Source organism: Mus musculus, chromosome 19 (assembly GCF_000001635.26).
Source record: "Mus musculus strain C57BL/6J chromosome 19, GRCm38.p6 C57BL/6J".
Taxonomy (NCBI): Eukaryota; Metazoa; Chordata; class Mammalia; order Rodentia; family Muridae; genus Mus; species Mus musculus.
In genome coordinates, this window is record NC_000085.6 from 57,029,398 (window position 1) to 57,048,862 (window position 19,465).

A 19,465-nucleotide genomic window follows, 5' to 3' on the forward strand; every position below is an offset into this window, starting at 1 on the left:
AGCTCCTCAAATGGGGTTGGACTTAGCAAGCATCTCCCCGGCTTTTAGCCAGCTTGAGGTTGGTAGGTCTTGAGTGTAGACCTAGCTGTCATGTGCGTCAGGTCTGGCAGCTTTCTTGAGCTGAGGAAATTTCCAAACATTGGCTTTTCGGCCTTGAGCTGCTTAGAAGGGAACCACTCACTCAGTTGTTAAGATCTTTCAGAAATCACCACCATCTCCCATGGTGGCGTTGGTATCCGTGGGGTGGGAAGCACTTCTGGGTACCTCCTGTCTGCACAGTGCTGCCTGGCAGGTCATCCTGGGGAGAGCTGCATAGAGGCAGAGCTTCAGACTAGAGAGGCTGGCCTTCAAGCCTAGGTCCCCACGCCAACCACCAAGTGATACTGAATACGACAATCTTTCTGGGTCTGTTTCCTTTTCTAAAAGAGAAGTAGTGTAAGGATCAATATAAGAGATAGACTATGCTCAGCTCAGGGCTGGGCGGGTCTCCATCTTTACTACATTGCTGGCTGTCTGCTAGCAAACAATGTCTGATGTCTCATTTTGTACCATGCTGGGTCTTGTCCTACTTTGAAGCAGGTATTAATAATAATAATTAATTTTTTATAGAAATGGAAATTGAGGCCTAGCGAAGTTAAGCAAATCTTCATTAGCTGTGCAGCCAATAACTGGTGGAGCTAGAACTCAAACCCAGGCTGTCAGACTCTGCACTCAGCTCTGAGATACTTTCTGTTCTAGTGACTCTTAATCACCAAGAACCTCGATCTTAGACTACTGGGGAATGAGGGCCGCTGTTCTGGAAGTGGATAAGAGGTGGTGGGCATGCTTTAATAGTCGGATCTTCGTCTATATGTGAGAAAGAGGGAAGAGCTCACAACAGAAAGGAAAATCCTCACATGGTCATCTAGGAAAGGACCAGACCTTACCCGTGGGCACAGGATGATCCTCCGAACCACTGTCAACATTGGTAGTTCATCCAGACCTGCTCACAAAAGATCACCACAGCTGAGCACACAGTCTGTTGATATTTCCTCGTAGGAGGGGCAGGAAGGCATTGAGCTGCACTGGGACCCTCCTCCATGTATCCAGCCACTCCTACCAACCGGGTACACTTTTGCTCTAATTGCAGGTAGTCTGAGGGAGAGAGTGTCGCATAAAGATGAGAAGGACTGGGGAGGGTGATTCATCTCTGTGGCCATGGAGGAATCAATTCATGCCGTGTGCAGACCTTCCTCATGTGTGGCTGTTTCAAGGCCACCCATGATCCTCCCCCTAAGCCACCCATTGCTCTAGAAGCCAAATAAATTCATTGGTTTCTCAGTGTGAACTTGGTGGACTCATACCAGGGTGTCACTGGAAGAGTAGTAAGGAAGAGTAGGCGTTATTCATATCTCCCCTGGAAAAGATTTTAGCAACATCCACAACCAGCCACGCCCACGACCAGCCACGCCCACAGCCAGCCACGCCCAGCACAATTTCCCAGGCCCACCAGAGACTCTTATCGTTCAGTGCGGTCTCTTCACGTGTAGTTCTCGTGAGCGTGATGACTCTTGGTTTGCTGCCTTCACCATCCCTTCATACAGCTCACTTTAAACTCTCCAGGGAAGCCATAGCAACCCAGAGAGCTTGTGGCTCTCTCACTTCTACATGGCTAACCACTCTTTGTAAATATCACTGGTGTTTCCTGAGCAGTTAGTGTGCCGGGCGCTGTACTACGTGCTCGGCATGTTATCATAACCTGGACGGGCTTCTCATTACTTTGTCCATTCTGCTGATGAGCAAATTAGGTTGGCTGTTATGCGAGTTCTGGTAACCTGAAGCTAGACTGCCTGACATTCAGCAGAGAGCTCACTAGATTTCAACCACAGAGCATAAGCATGCAGAGCTAACGAGGCAACCATTCTTAGCACTGTGCACCTTAGTTGATCATCGGTGTGCCAAGAACTGCCAGAGTAAGGTAAGCTGGCCATCAGGACAGGCTCATGCCAAGGATGTAAACAAGCGTGGCCTCATCTTTCATAAGGTGAGTGGAGTCCACAGGAAATTTGCACTGGTAACTCAGAATGGATGGGGGCTGACTTTGCAGAGCTGACTGTGGGCACAGCCTCCATTTCTTGGTGGGAGGCTCCCTCCTTGAAGAGTTGGACACTGGGAGAAAACACGGTGTGGCTGGAGGAGGAGAGGTTAGGGATCGAAGCATGGTGTGAAGGGAGAGGGAAGTTGCTCTTGCCTGGCCAGTGCCTTCTATGCATCCTTCTCTGTGTGGTGAACTCAAGGAAGGAGTCAGCTTCAACTTAAAGGTGGCCCCCAAAGCCAACTGCCACAAGGAGGTCATGGCAAGAACCACAGATGACCCCTGGTGGTGAAGCTAGGGACAGACACAGGAGCTGGTGGAAGCAGAGCTGAGTAGGTGGCAGACTGGAGGCTGGGCCTCCTCACACATTCTCTAGCAGCAGCAAACGGGCCATGCCAACTGCCTTGGTGAACAGCCTGCCTCTGCCTTCCATGTGAATCCTGGAGGGACCGCCACAGTGAGTTAGAGGCTCAGAGCAGCCATCTGAAACATAGACTAAGCCGAAGCTTCTGGCAGTGAAGCTAAGTGAATTGGAATCTAGCTTTTCTTCACACAAGGGTTGATGATAAAGTGGGGGATTGGAAGAAGCCCACCCAACCACCATGCTCTCGGTGACTGCCACGGCCCATTTGTTCTAGCTGACTGAGATGGCCCATGCTCTAGGTGACAGAGATGACCTATGCTCACAATGGCTCATAAAGTCTTACCCTCAAATCCAAAAGATGGGACTGTCTGTCGTTGCTGTGCCTCAGACAGAATTCAACTTCAGTTCTAGCTGTAGTGTAAGAGGGCTACTAGACATTTTTTGTGGGGGTCAGTCTTGAATCCAGGGCTTTTCACATGCACACTGCCACTGAGTATTCTTAGTTGATAATATATCACCCGTCAAGTTGGTCCTACTGGCCTGAATTGTTGAATAAACGACTGGGAAATATGTGTTACTTAATACATGTCCTGGCACTGAGGAATACAATGGAAAAATACCAGGTGGGATGGAGAGACGGTTCAGTGGTTAAGAGCACGTACTGCTTTTGCAGTTCCTAGAACCCCCTTCAGGCAGCTTACAGCGGCCTGGAACTCTCCATCCCGGGGATCTAAGGTGGAGTACAACGCAACAGGCTTGCGCATGCGCACAATATACAATTTAAATCTGCTGTGTTTGCAGTTTCACTCTTTGCTCTGATTCCTGGAAGTTTGGCTCATACTTTTAAAAATAGGGTGAAACTTCAAAAAGACCAAGAAACAAATGAGCGCTGGTGCGCTCAGGGCAGAAGCACGTAGCTTTATTTATGGAGTACAGGGTGGAGAGTGGAGCGGGCTGTCCGCAACAGAGGCAGCTGGGAACACGCAGCTCAGCGGCCACAGTGCCTGCAGGCGGAGCCCTCCTCTGTACCTCAATACCAGGTGCTCAGCACTGGCACACATCAACTCATTTCCACAGGGAACACGACACAGCTTCTCAAGACTTCCGGACATTTGCTTTCGTTTAGCCACAAGGGGAGGGAACCAAGGTGAATGGGCAGTCTTTCATCAGGGACAGAAATCCCGTGAACCATTCTTCAAGGAAATTCGATGTAGGGTCTTTGGCATCTCATGGAAAGCTTTCACATTCACCACCAGACATATTTGTTAGAGGACCCCCTCTACCTCCCCCATCAATTCCATGAACAACTGTCTCCTCTTCCATAAGGTAAAATGCCTGTGTGTATGGTCATAACCGTTTTGAACCTGGTATCCTTAGGCTCATCTCTTTCCATCTTTCACCCTGGGAAGCGATTCAAAGGACTGCCACTCTCGGGAGAGACTCAGAAAAGAATTTTATTTAGTGATAACTGCCATTCAATTACATTAAGCTTCCGGGAGAACAAGTGGACTCTGCTGAAGTTTACTGTGCACACATTGTCTGCTGAGAAAGCTTCCATTCGAAACAGCCATTTGTCTCCTTCTTGGTGAGTTTGCTGCAACATTAAACACTCACGAGTGAGGGCTATCCACTGCCCATTGTCACTGTCTCCTTCTGCTTGTGGGTAGAAAATGCAAACAGTAACCCTGTAGATGCCGAAGGCTTGTTCTCCCGTTCCAGTGGACATGGGTGCTCCTTCCCTGTCCATTGCCACCGGAAGACACATCACTGCAAATCCGAAACCCTGACCATCTATTTCTGCATAGAAAGTTCTTCAAAGGGGGGCACAAAACAGTGAACTTCAAGCATACAAAGCCCTGGTTTGTCTAACAACAGAAAAAAAAAATGCAACTCAAAACCGAGGCGGGCACAGAAAGTACAGATTGAAGAGTTACTAGAAATCTCCCCAGAGCCAGAGTTCATGGAGAGCACAGCTTGGAGCCACTCCTGCTCCTGCGACATGCCCTGGACTGCCACTCCAAGTTTGCTTGAGATTTTTTTATTTTCTCTTTTAACAAAGACTCAAAGGAAGTTAATTTGAATTCTTTTAAACTTGAGAAAGCAGATATATCTGACAGCATCATTGGTGAAGCAATCTTTAAAAAAAAGACGTTTGCTTCAAAGTAAAGTAGTCTGTTTCAGAAATGTCTCCAGCTGAACCTTTCCATGCTGGAGGTGACAGACAGTGGATAGAGAATGAAATGACGGGTGAGGCTGTGTCTCGGGAGAGAAGAGGAGAGGAGGCTCGGGCTGGAGGCAACAGAATCAGGACTTGGAGATAACAGAGAACAGGACAGATAGAAAACTCCCCCCTTACCCCTTTATTTTGCACCTTATTACCCATTAACTCCAGTTTTTCTCCTTGAGGTTTAGAGAACAGGCAGTTCGTATTTAGTTGTTGAAGGAGTCATAGTAAAAATATTTCATAACAAACTCTACACTAGTATGAAAATGCAGAGCTAGCTGTTTTCAAAGGCTTTTCATCTCTCTAATAGGTCGCACAGGAAGACGATGTGAGAGCCTGGACTCTCTTGGAGAAGTTTTGAAGAAAACACTGAGACTCCCAGGTGGCCACAGAAGCCTCTTTCAGGCTATGCAATCTGTATCAAGTCGCAAGTAGGTCAAATGCTAGAAAAATATAGCCCTTAATATACGCACCAAGTCCCCCCTGCGTAGGATCCTCCCCCCAAGTGAATGAGTGCTTTGATTTTTTTTTAGCAATTGAAATTTTCCTGTGTCCAGCAGGGTGGAGTCGAGTGAAGAACACCGCTCTCCCATGCTGTGGTCAATCATGTGGAGCCTTTAATGTCACGGACATTGTGTCTGGCAGTTAGGACCAGACCATCTTCAGCACATCCTCCTGGCTGGAACCTTCTGCCAGGGAACGGAGCGATACTCCAGACTTTCCAGCTCTCCTTCCGCCTCCCCCAGAGCAGCAGGATTCTTACTGGTGTTGTCTAGCCATACATTTTTTGCTTGATACAATTTGGACTACTATGCTAATACGGAATGTTATTTTTTTTGTTTGTTTCTTTGTTTGTTTTTTTTCCCAGTTTAGATGGAGAACTGAGTTCAAATAGTCAAGGAGGCAGGGTTTCGTTATTGCAAGAATTTAAAAGTTCATTCTTCAAATATTATAATCCTAGGCAGGTCCTTTAGCTTACGGCTCTCTGTAACTTAAAGAGGAAGACTGTCTCCTCCTCCTCCCCTGCAGCTGAACTTTCCTATGTCAGGATAAAGCCACTATAAATTTATAAAGAGCAGGTACGGAACCTTAGCAACCACCCCTGTTTCCTGAATACTTCAATTTTCCTAATCTGCATCATTGTGAGAAATAGCATTAACCAGTAAGAAGCATGGAGGGTCATGCTATCACCACACTGGATAAATAAAGTCTCCCACCAGGTCACCATGTCTGCTGACTGTGAACACTGAATACACCAGACTCCCCATCCTGTATGCTGCCAGGGTAACGTGAGAACCACGTTATACAGGCCTGGTGCTGAGGGAGCCAGTGATGAGTAGGGTAGCTAGAGAAAAACAATGAGAACATGGGAAGAAGCCGGAGACATGCAGGGAACCCATTTTTGCAATCTGTCTCCCCAAGAGGCGTGAGATCCATATACCTAGGCCAGCAGTCCAGTCCTCTTGCAGAGTGTACTAACAGATACACTTGCGAGACTAGTTCTCAGACTTAACTCTCTTACAGAAATGTAGCAGAGTAACCCAAAGAAGTGTGTCACGAGCTACAGGCTCTCATCACGGGCTGGGAATCTGTTGCTCTGTGTTACTGCAGGTGTGGCAGACAGCTGGTCGCTTTAGTCCTTCAGAAGGAATTTCTGCATTTTGTGCTGAGTGGTCATTGGGGGTGAATCCAAGTGCTTTACCACTTGGTTTTAACTCATATCCACGGCAGGAGAATCAGTGTGATCTAGCTTCTTTCCTGAGACTCTGGGGACCCTACCCCAACTCACACCAGTCCTCATGATGTGGCCTTTTCCACACATTTTAGGGAAAGAATTGCATTCCAATTCACACTGAGAGTCACAGAGTATGGAAGGGCTCTGGTGAGACGCGCTGAGCCCTAAACTAGCCTGGCCTTCCTTCCAGGGTTCTCAGTTTGAATCCAGCATGAGTCTCTACAGCTCAAAGAACAGGCTGGTCTCTAAGCACCCTCCCTGAACCTCACTTCTCCATCTCTGGGTCACGTGCTCTTGTGCAAATGACCTTCAAAGCCACAGCCCAGTATGGGCAACACTCAAGCAGAGATTACAAAGCACATCGAGACTCACAGATCTGCTCTGGGTGAGTTACACACAGACGTGAACACACGCGGGCTTGTCCATCAGGCCGAGTGAAAGCAGTCTACTTCAGAAAAACAAGTCTCCCCTTAGTCTCTACCCTTAGTCAAAACCAGCACGGGCTTGACCTGACCCATCAGATGCCAGGCAGACAGACAGACAGACAGACAGACACTGAGGAGGAGATCTTGTGATGTGGTAGGGCATAGAATTTTCTTCTCTAAGAGATACATGATTCATGGGCAAAAAAAATCACCTATCAGCAGCTGGGCCAATCTGGAAACTCTTTTTGTCTTTCCTTTCTTTGGAAAGGTGGACACACAGTTCCTATCAATTTATAGGGGAAAGGGCTGAACACAGTCTCAGAAGCAGGAAAAGCTTTCAGGGAGGGAGGTTCCTTCATTCCTTTTTCCTTTTCCATTGTCTTAATTGTTTTTCCCCTCTAGCAGCTGGCCAGCCAGGTCTCAGCACACACAGGAGCTTGTCCAAATCATTTAGCCACGCACTTAGAACTACCTGTTCCCTGACGGACTTCCATCTCCCTCGGAGCCCAGGCAGAGCTGAGGGAGACGGCCAAGGACAGGCAAAGTAGCTGCTACCCGATCAGTGCAGGCCCCTGGATTCCTTCTCTGCCACAGTACTACATAATAAATAGATTCATATGTCAGGACTCCCAGCATCCCCTCCGTGTGGCTTCCTAAGGGCACTTGCTGACTCTTACCAACACAGGCAGCACTAAGTCAGACATGGGTTAAAGGGGAAAGTGAAAAGGAGAAAGAAGCCCCACAGAGTCACGTGAAAAGGTCCCATGTGGACGTTACTGCTGAATTTGGGAACATAGAAATTCTACCCCGTCGTTGCTTGGCAAGGGTTACTGTTGCTTGGCCCAGGATGTGGCTCGTGGGTGCTGAGATCAGACTTGCCCTTGGCGTTGCTGCCTGGAGACGGTGGTGAACAAATTCTCTGATCAGTTCTGGGCCTTAGCATAATGTTCTACGCACCACCGCCACTGAGAGTTCGTTTCCTGATTGTCGTTTACTCGAGGGACTTAGAAGAGTTTAGCTTTTTTCTTCATGTCGTTGCGTCTCCAAAGAGGTAACTTGTCAAATTCCTGTATGGACATCCCAAAGATCTCCCAAAATACTTCTGGGGCTAAGTGGCGCTGGGAAGAGAGAAGCAAGAGGTTGTTAGTCCTAACGGCCACGCCAATGAACATCAGATGCCTTTTCCAATTTACGAATGTAGCCAGCCTTCCATAGTCCTGGCTTCTGCATCGCCAATCCAATCCATTTAGATAAAAAGTATCCTTCCCAAACTGCCTCTGACTTACACATGTACAGACTGTTTCCCTGGTCATTTTGCCCCAAACAACACGGTTCTGCAAGTATGGACGGCTCCTTTCGGTTCCACTAGGCATCATATGTCATCTAAAGATGGTTTAAAGCATAAGGGAGGGTGTGCAGAGACAATGTATAAAGAACGTATCACTTTCTGCACCTGCAGACTTTGTCGGCTGTTGGGGGGGGCGGTGTCCTGAAATCCATTCCCTGCAGAAACTCAGAGACACTAACATCATCCTGAAGAGCCAGTCAGACTGGGGAGAGAGGCGGCTCTCTCTGGGGCTTGTTTCCTGGGCACAGCCAGGTAGTGTCCTCCACCAGAGGAAACACCTGGCAGACTACTGCCAATGTGGTTCACTGCAGAGCTGGGCTAGTGATCGGGCACAGGAAGGTGACTTGCGGTGCTGGATGTGACAGCATCACTTCAGGTCCTTGAGATGTTGAAAAATGGACCCAAGTGACGGTCAAAGAGAAAAGGACTTCCAGGGTGTTTCCTGGGAGAGCTCCAGAGCTTCCCCCTGGCCCAGTAACAGGAGAGAAGGATTTTTATCTCCCATTGATTTTTCCTCCCGTCAAGCCCATTTTAACACTAGGATAGCCTGAGCTAGCCCGATCTCTCCCACAAAAGCGCTGTGTTGTGTCATGGAAAGAAACTTCATTCTTCCTGAGATGGGCAGATGGAGGTTCCTTAACTAAAAAGTGATTCAGATGGAAAGGCACAAACAAGGGTCTCCCGCGCCTAAGGAAGCCCTGCATACGTTTACTGAGATAACCCCTGAGAACAAGGAAGGCAGAAACAGCCAAAGAAGAAACATGTCCAGCACAAACCTAGAATCCTGTGGGCTTTCCTCTCAGTGGACTCAGATAACCCCATGACAGATCTGGGGATATCTCAGGAGTGATGGAGATGCTCACGCTGCATCCAGCCCTAATAACACCAGCATCCGATTTCCAGAAATGTGGTGAACCACACTGTGTCTCTGAGGCCACTATAAATCTTATACACTGACCTTACTACAGGCTTAGATGGAAGCGTGCTTAAATGTAAGGGCACATGCCTTACCACTGGCCTCTCTGAAGCCAGAGACAGCCTGCCTCGGTGCTGAGTGTGGAAGCATCCTTCTAGTCTCTCTTCACTGCATGTACTTTGAGAATGGGCCCTGTCCTTCCTCTCGCTGCACCACTTGGTGTCTAAGGAAACACCGAGTGCTAAAGGGACCAGTGACTAGATGCCATAATCTCCATCTCTTAGTGTTAGTTCCTCGGAGAGTCTCAAGGTTTTAGTTAGTTTCCCAGTCCACCTACAATATGAGACTTGAAAAGAACTCACTACTTTAGGGACTGGAGACATGGCTCAGCAGTGAAGAGCACTGAATGCTCTTCAAGAGGACCCGTGTTCAATTCCTAGAACATACACGGCAGCTCACAGCTGTCTGTAACTCCAAATTCCAGGTGATCCAACACCTTCATACAGCATACATGTAGGCAAAACACCAGTGTATATAAAATAAAAATGAATAATTAAGGGCTGGAGAGATGGATCAGTGGTTAGAGCACTGAAGGTCCTGAGTTCAAATCCCAGCAACCACATGGTGGCTCACAGCCATTTGTAATGAGATCTGACCCCCTCTGAAGGTGTCTGAAGACAGCTACAGTGTATTTACATATAATAAATAAATAAATCTTTTAAAAAATGAATAATTAAAAAACCCACTACTTTAGGTTTCCTCTGGAAAAAATACATTTATAATTTTTTAGAGGCATGCTGGTGTATGTGTGCATTTGTGTGTGTGTGTGTGTGTGTGTGTGTGTGTGTGTGTGTGTGTGTGTGTGTGCGCGCACGCACCAGCACAAGGATCTTCATTTGATGTCACATTTTTGCCTTGCTTACCTCTAGCCGGGTTCTATCCACATCTCTCAGGATTTTGTTGCGCCCTCTGTTGGTCACCATGAGCATCTCATATGGAAATATCTGAGAAAGACAGACAGTGTCTAGCAATGATTGTCCTTGTCTAGCAATGATTATTCATCGAATTAATAAGCACACTCTAAAGTCCAGCTCATCCATGATAGAGACCACCACAAGAGCAGCTAAAAAAACCTCTAGTGTTCAGGGAACAGAGACAGACTCTCATATGCTCTTCATCTCTCTGCCAGTACTTATTTCGGAACTATTTTCGGAATATAAGCATACTAACTTGTTCGTTACGAGACATAAGGTCAAAGTTAGCAGAGATCTGAAGCGTCAAGCACACATACTGCTTCTTACAAGATGCTGGTAGGTCACAGGGCACCTCTGTGTGGGGCTCATCACTCTCAGCTATGATGGATTTGTGAATTCCAGTGTTCTGGAAGCTGACATACTGAAATAAGCCCCAAGTATAGGTGCCAAGGAGATCAAGCCTTTGGTTTGGTTTGGTTTGGTTAAAGACAGCGTCTTACTATGTAGATCAAGCTGGCCTCAAATTCAGACCATTCAACCTGCCCTCACCTCCTGAGCTCTCGGATTAAAGGTGTACTCCACCACACCAGGCAACTCAATGCCTCTTGAGACACAGAACGCTCTGGAGCTAGGATGACCAGCCAAGTCAGTTTGCCCAAGACTAATCAGAGGTGGTACGTATGACATTTGTCACAACACTAAGAAAGTTCTGGCAAAGTAGGATACATGCTGGGCACACAATCTGCAGCAGGCTTCTGCTGCTCCGCTCAGCATTGGACATGCCTTGAAATGCATGTGGCAGGGGTCAAGGTCACACTTAGGCTGTAGGGTCGAGGGTCCTGGCACGTTACTGTGAGCAGAGTACTGTGGGCAGTGAGGGTTTAAGTCTGCTGACAATGTGGTACAACAAATTTCTCTCTTTACAATTGTGTTTGCATACAATTGTGTTTGTATGCAATTATGTGGCTATGTAATTGTGTGCACATGCAATTGTGTGCTCATGCACGCACACATGCCAGTCACACTTGCCTTTGGTTCCAACATGTTGGGCATGGATACTCCTCTGTCCATTCTCACTGCAGGCATGTGGCCATCTGGGAGGGTCTGCGACAGAAATGCTTATTCAGTGGTGAGCATGAACTCTCAGTGGAACCTCAGGGAGGGCTCTGAGGGGTCCCTGACTTTCCTATTGGGTCTCAGTTCCTCTCCCTCACATCTTAACTAATCATGAATTTCTCAAAGTGAGACCCTCACTGAGGAAGAGTAATAAAACAGGATCCAGTTGGAGAAACATCAAGGATTCGTAACTATGGGCTAGTTCCTGATTTAGGCTGCTAGAATGGAGGGACACAGCACATAAAACCCATCAGGTCTATTATTCTGCTTCTATGTCTGTCTGTCTGTCTGTAGTCCTGGCTGGCCTTGAGTTCTGGAGCCTTCAGCCTCACAAGTACTGGATTATAGGCTGCAGTGCCACACCCACTTATCTTTTTCATTTCTTACTTAGTTTAGACTTATCCTTTCTCCTCATGCGCCCTCACAAGCTCATAAGATAAAAAGAGAGAGTTTGGGGGCAAATTGTTTTTTTTTTTCTCTCCCAGAGTCCTGTTTCGTTTCATTTGGGGACAGGCAAGAAAATGTGTAGCAAGCACCTCAGCACTGAGAGACAGCAACTAAAAACCTGTGTCCGGACTGACACGGCTGCTCACTTCTACCCTGGACAGCCAGAGCAAGAGGGTCTTCTCACGCCTGGCCCAGCTCATGCCCTGCCCGAAAGGTCTGCATCGACACCTTGACCTGGCTACCAGGCATGCCTGCTCCTCCCAGCTATGTAGGAATGGTAGTCAACCACCATGCTCATCCTCCCAGCAAACACGGCTCCCCTGAAGAAGCAGTATGGAACAGAAAAACGAATGTTCTACTGTGGCCAACTCAAGGAACACAGCGATGTCCATACCTGGTAGTCTGAAAAACAGAAAAAAAAAAAAATCATTAAGGAAAGACCAAGGAATCACCCACAGTAATGTTGTATTTTACCATAACTTCCAAAACATCTGAAAATGTACTAGGTTCTCTTCTCACTCCTGAACCACCGGTTTCCCTGAAGCCAGAAAACGCCTGCTTCAACTCCAGGCCTCAGTTCAAACACACTTCCTCTCTGCTCACCACATGCCCCTTGAGGGCAGTACCTCACTTACTGCTAAGCCTCCTTAGGGAGAGCGCTCAAGCATGCAGAAATGGATGCTTAGATACTGGTTTCCCATGCTTGCATTTATCTAGAGACTCTGTGTATGGTATTGCGCTTGCTATTAACTCAGAAAAGAGCTGTGGCCCTACTGTGGGATACACAGAGTGTGAACACAAGCACTGTGCTGGTGATTACACAGAGCTTCTCCTGAACCTGGCTCGCAAGGAATGACACCGTCCGTCATGCTCAGCCTCCTGTCGGAACCTTACCTCGAACTCCGCCACTGATGTCTCCGTAGCTGTTGTACTGAGCGAAGTCTGTGGAAACTGGCTGCAATGAGGAGAATTTCATCATTGGAAAATCTCAATGGTGGTCATTTTTTATAAGAGCTGGGATTGGGGGGGGGGAGAACAGACTTATAAGACCCCAAAAATCCTTCCCAGGCTAAAATCCTGGATACTCTTTTTTTTTTTTTTCTGGATACTCTTATTTATCTTATTTATTCCTCAAACTTTGAAGTCCCAGTGTTTTGCAGGCATCTGTGGTACTACTGTCCAGCAGGCTTTTAGAGAGCAAGTATTTCTTGTTCAGAGATAAACATGTATTTCTAAAGGCAGGCGGGACATGGTGATGCACACCTCTGATCCCAGCTTATCTCTGTGAGTTTGAGACCGCTGTAGTCTACACAGTAAGTTCCAGAACAGCCTCAGGACTAGAGAGACACCCCTACCTCATTACCACCAAATGTATTTCTAGGCCTAGTTATATAATTGTAATTATTCTAGCTTGGTGGGGGAAGGTGGTTGTCACCGACTCTCTTTATAGAGATAATGAATCAAGTGATAACTTTTTGCCTTACTGGAAGAAATTGCCTGCTATGTCTTACTGTAGTCTGTAAAACTTACACAGATCATCCATCTAAAGTCAGTTTCCTCCCCTTGAAAAGAAGTATTTCATTTTGCTTATAACTCAAAGTGATTCACCAAGTGGCCAGGCAGATGGCAATTTGCCTTGTATTCGAACACCAAGATGAAGAGACCATTCAGGGGTCGGTAGGATGTCTAGTGCATAAAGGTACCTGCTCAAGCCTCATGAGTCTGAGTTTAATTTGCAGGATTTACATGGTGGAGCGAGAAAACCGGTTCCCGCAAGTTGCCTTCTGATCTCTATACATGTGACGTCATGCATGTGCTCATGTGCACGCGTGTGTGCGCGTGCGCATGGCATGCATACGAAGTAAATAAAAATGTAACAAAAATAAAAATACCTAAGAAAGATTATTCTGATGATGTGTCAGTACAGAAATGAGGGAGAGAGACATACAGACACCGTCGACTGAAGGAGGTCTTACCCGGTGAAGGCCATTCTTTCCATAACCAGGGAGAGATGAAGTTTTAGATGATGGAGCATGGGAAGCTGAGTGAGAAGAAAGGAAGAGTATTTTTTTAGTGCTCTAGCGAGACTGCTAGTGATCTCATATAATTAAAAGTCAGGAAAAAGAATTCAAACGATATTGGGTCCCAGTGTTCACAGCACACTGCCTTCTTGGGAAGAGAGCGGGGGTGGGGTGGGGTGTGATCATCTTTAGGAGAGGCTGGAGGAGGAAGGACATAACGGTCCAGCTGTGACTCCCCACCACAGCTATAAGCCGAGTGTGCCTTCTTTTGAATCCTCAGTCCTAAGGACACCATTATTTCCATGTTATAGGAGACAAAATAATAGGAGCTAACAAAAGATGCAGAGCAGGATTTGAACCTAGGGATATGTGGGTGCTGCAATCCAGCCCAGAAGCCAACAGAGTAAGATACCACAATGGTACAGGGCTGGGCTCCTGGAAGGCCAGGGCTACAGAATTGCATCTGTCTGAAAGGAGGGTTGGCTATGGAGAGAGCAGACCGCCTATAGCTTAATATATCTGTACCTCTGGACAGGGCAATCTATTTTAAGCTGATTATTGACCTGTGTAATTGTAGCATTACATACTCACAGAGAACAGAGTCTCACACTCAGAAGGGACACAAGGTATTTGAAGAGCTCACAAACTGGTCCTGTCTCCTGGGTAACAATCCAGCCTGCGCTTCTATCTTTTTGCAGGCAGGTGGCTTGGCTCACCCTTAAATCGCAGAGGGTGGGGGACGGGTGCTGCTCACCTGAGTGGAGGGGAGAGTCATAGCGACTGGCCAGCGATGCTCTTTCTCTGCTCTCCTTCTCCATCTCTTCCTTCAGGATCAGCTGCCCCAGGCCTGAGTTGAGCTATTTGCAGGAAGGGAAAAGGAAAGAAACAAGGGTCAGTCATAAACTATTGTTTTTCCTGCTCAGAGCCTGTGGTTCCTGAAGAGGTAGGACAGGCTCTAGACTCTGAAGCCCTGTTAGCTTTCCAGTGCTAGGCTTCACGTTAAAAGGTCACGTTTCTTCTTCCGCCCTCCCCTAAACACCTCAGCATGTGTGAATTTGATGGTTTTGGTTTTTGTTTTCTTTGGGTTTTTTGTTTGTTTTAATAGGAGATAGAGATTGTTGTAGATTGGGCATCCCTAAACAAGAAATTTCATTGTTTGCCTTAAAAACCATAAAAAAAAATATACACTCACACATATTTTAGAAATCTATAAGGAAAGAAACCGTGACCTCCCCACAAGGAGTCCCCACCCCATGCATTTTGATTTATAACCTTTGCTCACTGTCCTATACACATTTTACACACGCCAGGCTTGCGTTCTGCATCCTCTGCCCTGTGCACTTAACACCACGTGCATTTCTTGCACCTCTGGAGGACACCATTTGAAGGGATCCATTAGCCCCTTATTGGTCAGTGTTTAGAAATCGATAGAGCGCTCAGTGGCAAACCAATGGATACCCTTTCTCTCATTCCAGATATAAATTCTGACCAAGTTCTGAGGAGGTTTGGACCAATATCACCCCAAGGAAGTCCCTCTAGCAAGACCTGCATGCCCCTAAGTATATACCACCCTGGCCTGCAGGATCCCCTTTACATCCTTTCAACCCAATCAGGCCACCTGCACAACTACCCCAAAACTGCTCCCTACATCCTATGACCCTCTCCAGCCTCACCCTTACCCCACTGGCTGCCTGCCATGTCTTTCCTACTGGACCCTTGAGGCTCTTGAGGCCTGGGACCACCACCTTCCCTTGGTGGTGTGCACACGGTAGTTATATACAACAAGCAAATGCCAGGAGTCAAAAGGAAGTAGAATTGAGGGCAGCCTCATGGACAAACCTTCATCAACTGTTCTTCTTGAAGCTGCCGGCGTCTCAAAAGCTCCTCTTCATCTTCCTCTCTGCCACTTGATCTGCGCCTCGGGTCAGTTCCTAATCCACAGTAAAGACAACTTCTCACATCAGCGCCACGACACAGGAACCTCAGCCACAGGCTGTCTGGTTGTCTGGTTGTCTAGCAGGCTGGTAAGGTGTGCAGGGGGCTTTCACGTGGTGGAGAGAACAACTCCACAGGAAACACGCCCACTACCAACTCAGCACCGGGTCTGCTTCTCAGAGCTCCTCTAACAGGCTAGCGCGGTGTGTCATGTAGCTAAATGGGATACCTGGGCTTGCTGTGGCAACTGAGTCTCAAAGCATCAACACTAACCACAGGCCAGAGCTCCTAATTTCAAGTGGAGAGGGACCTCCAGCTATTATCACCTGATGACCAGAGCCAGGGTCAGGCCCGCTCTTTAATTGGCAAGGAATCTACAACTTGCTTGGACAGTCTTCTCTTAAGAGAAGCAAGTTTTTCAAACCTATAGTCCCCTCTTTCCTAGTTTTGGGCTTTTTAAAAAATAAGCTGCCACTTTTTCTTCTACCCGTAGTAAATCCACTAAAAAGCACATCTTGTGTGTGTCTTTTAAAGTCGGGGTCCACAATTTTCCTTTCCTCAATCAGTAAAAATCAGTCACAAAAGAATTTTGCTACTATTAAGTAAACTTAAAGACGGTAAACACAGCTGCAAGTGACTTTGAAATAATGTAGCAGATACCGCATCCTCTTCAGGCTCCCAGAAAGAGTCTGTCCCAGCAACTGGAAGGCTGAAACAAGTTTAGGTAAATCTGGCTGAGGGAGCAGGACCGCTTTCTAACCTAACCAAAAAAAAAACAAAAAAAAAAAAAACCATTTACCAAGAGTTGTACTTTTCTTCGCTGTTCTGATGAAAGGAGCAAACACGTCCCTCACTGTAGGATTCTAAGCAACTTCAGACTATTTGGTGATGATGACAATATCAACAATGACTCTAAATTTAGGCCCCTACTAAGCAATGTAGCTGAGGTAGAAAGCTCCGTAGAGCCTCCTGAAGCTTCCTGAGGGGTAAAGATTGACAGATGTTTCATTTTTAGAAAAGCCAACGTGGATTTTTCTCTTCAGTTTATACTAACAAAAATGTATCTACTAAAATCTGCCAGAACTAGAAACATCTCATCAATATCCGTGAATAATGTGAATAGCTTTCTCTTCAACTATTTCTATAAATGTTAATTGCTTTTAGATGGACTTCTATTGCCTATAAAAATTATTCTAAAAAAAAGTTAGTCTGATGAGGAAGGTTAAGGTTTTGTGGAGCACTGAAGGCCTTTTGGGCTGTCAGCAGAAGTGAGGTTAGTGGAAACTGTCTAAGACTGATCTGAGTTCCAGTCTAATCCACTTCTAGAGGCCTGAGTGATTTCACTACTGACAAAATGGTAGACACAGACACAACTGGAAGGCATGAAGCAAAGAATGACATTTCCAATGTGACATTGGAGCGCAGGATCATGGGATGACAGATGTAAACTCATACACAAGCTATATTCCAGAACACCCAATACAGCCCTTCTTAGTGGATCAGGTGGCCTTGCCTGAGCCGGGAGGGAGGGGGTCTCAGCATTAAGGCTGCTTGTTAACAGTGGGGGAAGGCAGCCCAGATACGGTCTGAAACAAACTTAACTGGGAAAGTGGATTCCTCATAACTTCACCCACTCTGTTCTCCAGACTACTACCCTGGCCAGCAGCCTCTGATCCAACTGTGCTCAACAGGCACTGAGTCAGTCCTTCCAAGCCACCATTTATAGACCAGTTCTGGGTCCTTGTGTATAGCCAGGCCATGTGGGGAGAGCTTTGTAACTTTTGAGCATTTGGGATATACACTATTAGACATTCTTCTCACTATCTACTCGTTGGTCTATATACTTTTCTTACCTGTCTCTGTGACGTTTCTTTGCATGTTTTTAAGCAATTCACTTTGCGCTTTCCTAGGCATTTGTCTACTTGACTTAACTCTGTTGGTTGCATACCTACGGCGGCAAGTGAGGGGGGACCCGGCCAGTGGTCCGTCTCAATCTTTGGTATCTCGTTGGGATCTGGCGCCTGGGCTGCTGGGAACTTGGAAAACTTGATGATATCTTCTGAAGCCTTGCTCTGGGCTGCCAAGGCAGCTGCATCTAGATGGGAACCAGGGATGCTTAGCTATGGGTCAGTACGGCAGTGGTGGTACCACCCCACAGACAGGAGTCTCCATTCTTCACTGAGTGCCCCAGAGTCCAGAGCTAGAACTCCGAACACCGCTGCCACCACAGAACTGGACATTCCTAGTCGGCCTCTGATTTCTATACACTCTTGGAACTGGAAATTTTGATAATTAGAAGTTTGAGTTCTAAATTTGAAATTAAAGAGCTAAATGGAAAGTCGGACAAGTAGCATTTGGCTCTAGCTGTCCATTCTTAGAGAGGGTCTGGCTCTGTCCTGGGGGCCCGGAAGCCACAAATACACTAATCTAGTTTACCTTAATCCTTTACATGTTTTATATGGGTTTTTGAATCCTAGGAGAAATTGAAATGGAGAGATGACCTTCTGGGTCTACAGTGGTCATCCAGACTTACTGCTCTGTTCTGGGGTCTGGTCAAAGAACTGAAGGCAAGAGTAGCCCAGGCAAGAGACACTAGTCACAGGGTTCTCTGTGGCTATACTTAGTGGAGGACTCGACAGCTTAGAGGCCCCAAATTCATCACAAATTGGAGCAAAACAAACTGGGTTAAATGGTCACTCCCTGATTCCAGCTGACTTGGCAAACTGGCCTGGTGTTGCAGAATATATTTATACGACTGGAGTTAAATTACTGTTCTCTGGGACTCACACATTTTTTAATCTGGAAATAATGTTTTGTATCTTTTCTAGTAAACTTCCAACCTTCGACTTGCTTGTGTGACTTGACCAGGGTTACTCAATAATAAGGGAGAAAGTCTTGGCTGGGAAGGAAGCAATGCGCCTCGGCATCATTAACGTAGTGGGAACAGTATCTTGGCTTAGAAAACACCGTGTCTTCCCTGGAGGACACAGTGTGTGAGCATGGGACTGCGCTTCTATGTAAAAATGAAGACAAGTGACTTTTTTTTTCCCCCTTGCAAATGTTTCAGGAAATGGGTACTGGTTTGGGACATGACGTCTATATTTTGGCATGGAGCAGGTTTTGCAGAACATGGCTTAGAAAGTGTTGCTCTAGTAGTACTATTGATTAATTATTCACAAGGGCTCATGCCAAATGAACAAAGCCATTCCTTCCACGTGAAGCCTAACACTATCCAACCCCTGGGACTCTTGTCTGACTGGCTAGGGAGCTAGGCACCAGAGATTTTAATATTTACAGACAACTCTAAACTGCTAAATCTAACTGGGTATTTTACTGTTGAAGCAAAACAAACACAACAAAACAAAAAGCATGATTTCAAACAGTACTTACTCATTAAAATTGGTGAAGTCAGTAGTTAGACATTCACATGTTAATGAGTGTGTGGGAAGACATTAAACCATAAAAAACAAAACAAAAACAAAAACAATGTTAATAAACTTAAAATGCAAGCGTGGGATGTAAAATCTTGAAATAAAAAAGAAAAGAAAAGCCAAACAATACACACTTTCCCCTGCCTAGGACACGCTTCTCCCCTGCCTAGGATGCTGACCTGTGAGTTTTCCTTGTGTATTTTCAACAGATATTGGAATCCTTCCTTACTCCTGACTAGATTGTATGGACAGCCTTCACATCTCCAGACACAGTGTGCAATTTTCAGAACTCACTGGAAGGCCGTCTATCTGAGCTACAGATTTATTGCAGATAAATCAAGAGAGGGCTAATAGTAGTGAGGAAAATGAGATTCATAAAAAAAAAATACCCTGATTTCTTAGATAAAAAAAAAAACAAAAACAAACCTATATTCACAGAAAATCAAAACAGAATA

General features: G+C 46.3%; 1 protein-coding gene across 41 annotated transcripts in view; it reads right to left on the reverse strand.

The window, feature by feature from the left end:
• Positions 1-3,335: 3,335 nt before the first annotated feature.
• Positions 3,336-19,465, reverse strand: part of Ablim1 (actin-binding LIM protein 1) — a 282,612-nt gene continuing 266,482 nt past the window's right edge. For 19 of the 41 annotated variants that reach the window (XM_030250917.1, XM_030250916.1, XM_030250913.1 and 16 more), the window contains 9 exons: positions 17,528-17,674; positions 15,484-15,575; positions 14,399-14,501; positions 13,600-13,664; positions 12,518-12,578; positions 12,018-12,025; positions 11,090-11,164; positions 10,010-10,090; positions 3,875-7,940 (listed from right to left, as the gene is read on the reverse strand). In XM_030250917.1, the coding sequence (XP_030106777.1) occupies positions 7,827-7,940; positions 10,010-10,090; positions 11,090-11,164; positions 12,018-12,025; positions 12,518-12,578; positions 13,600-13,664; positions 14,399-14,501; positions 15,484-15,575; positions 17,528-17,674 (746 nt within the window). In that variant the 3' untranslated portion in view covers positions 3,875-7,826. Of the gene's footprint in view, positions 7,941-10,009; positions 10,091-11,089; positions 11,165-12,017; positions 12,026-12,517; positions 12,579-13,599; positions 13,665-14,398; positions 14,502-15,483; positions 15,576-17,527; positions 17,675-19,465 lie in introns of all 41 variants that reach the window. The other 22 variants (XM_006527036.4, XM_017318177.2, XM_006527040.4 and 19 more) reach the window with 5 other exon arrangements.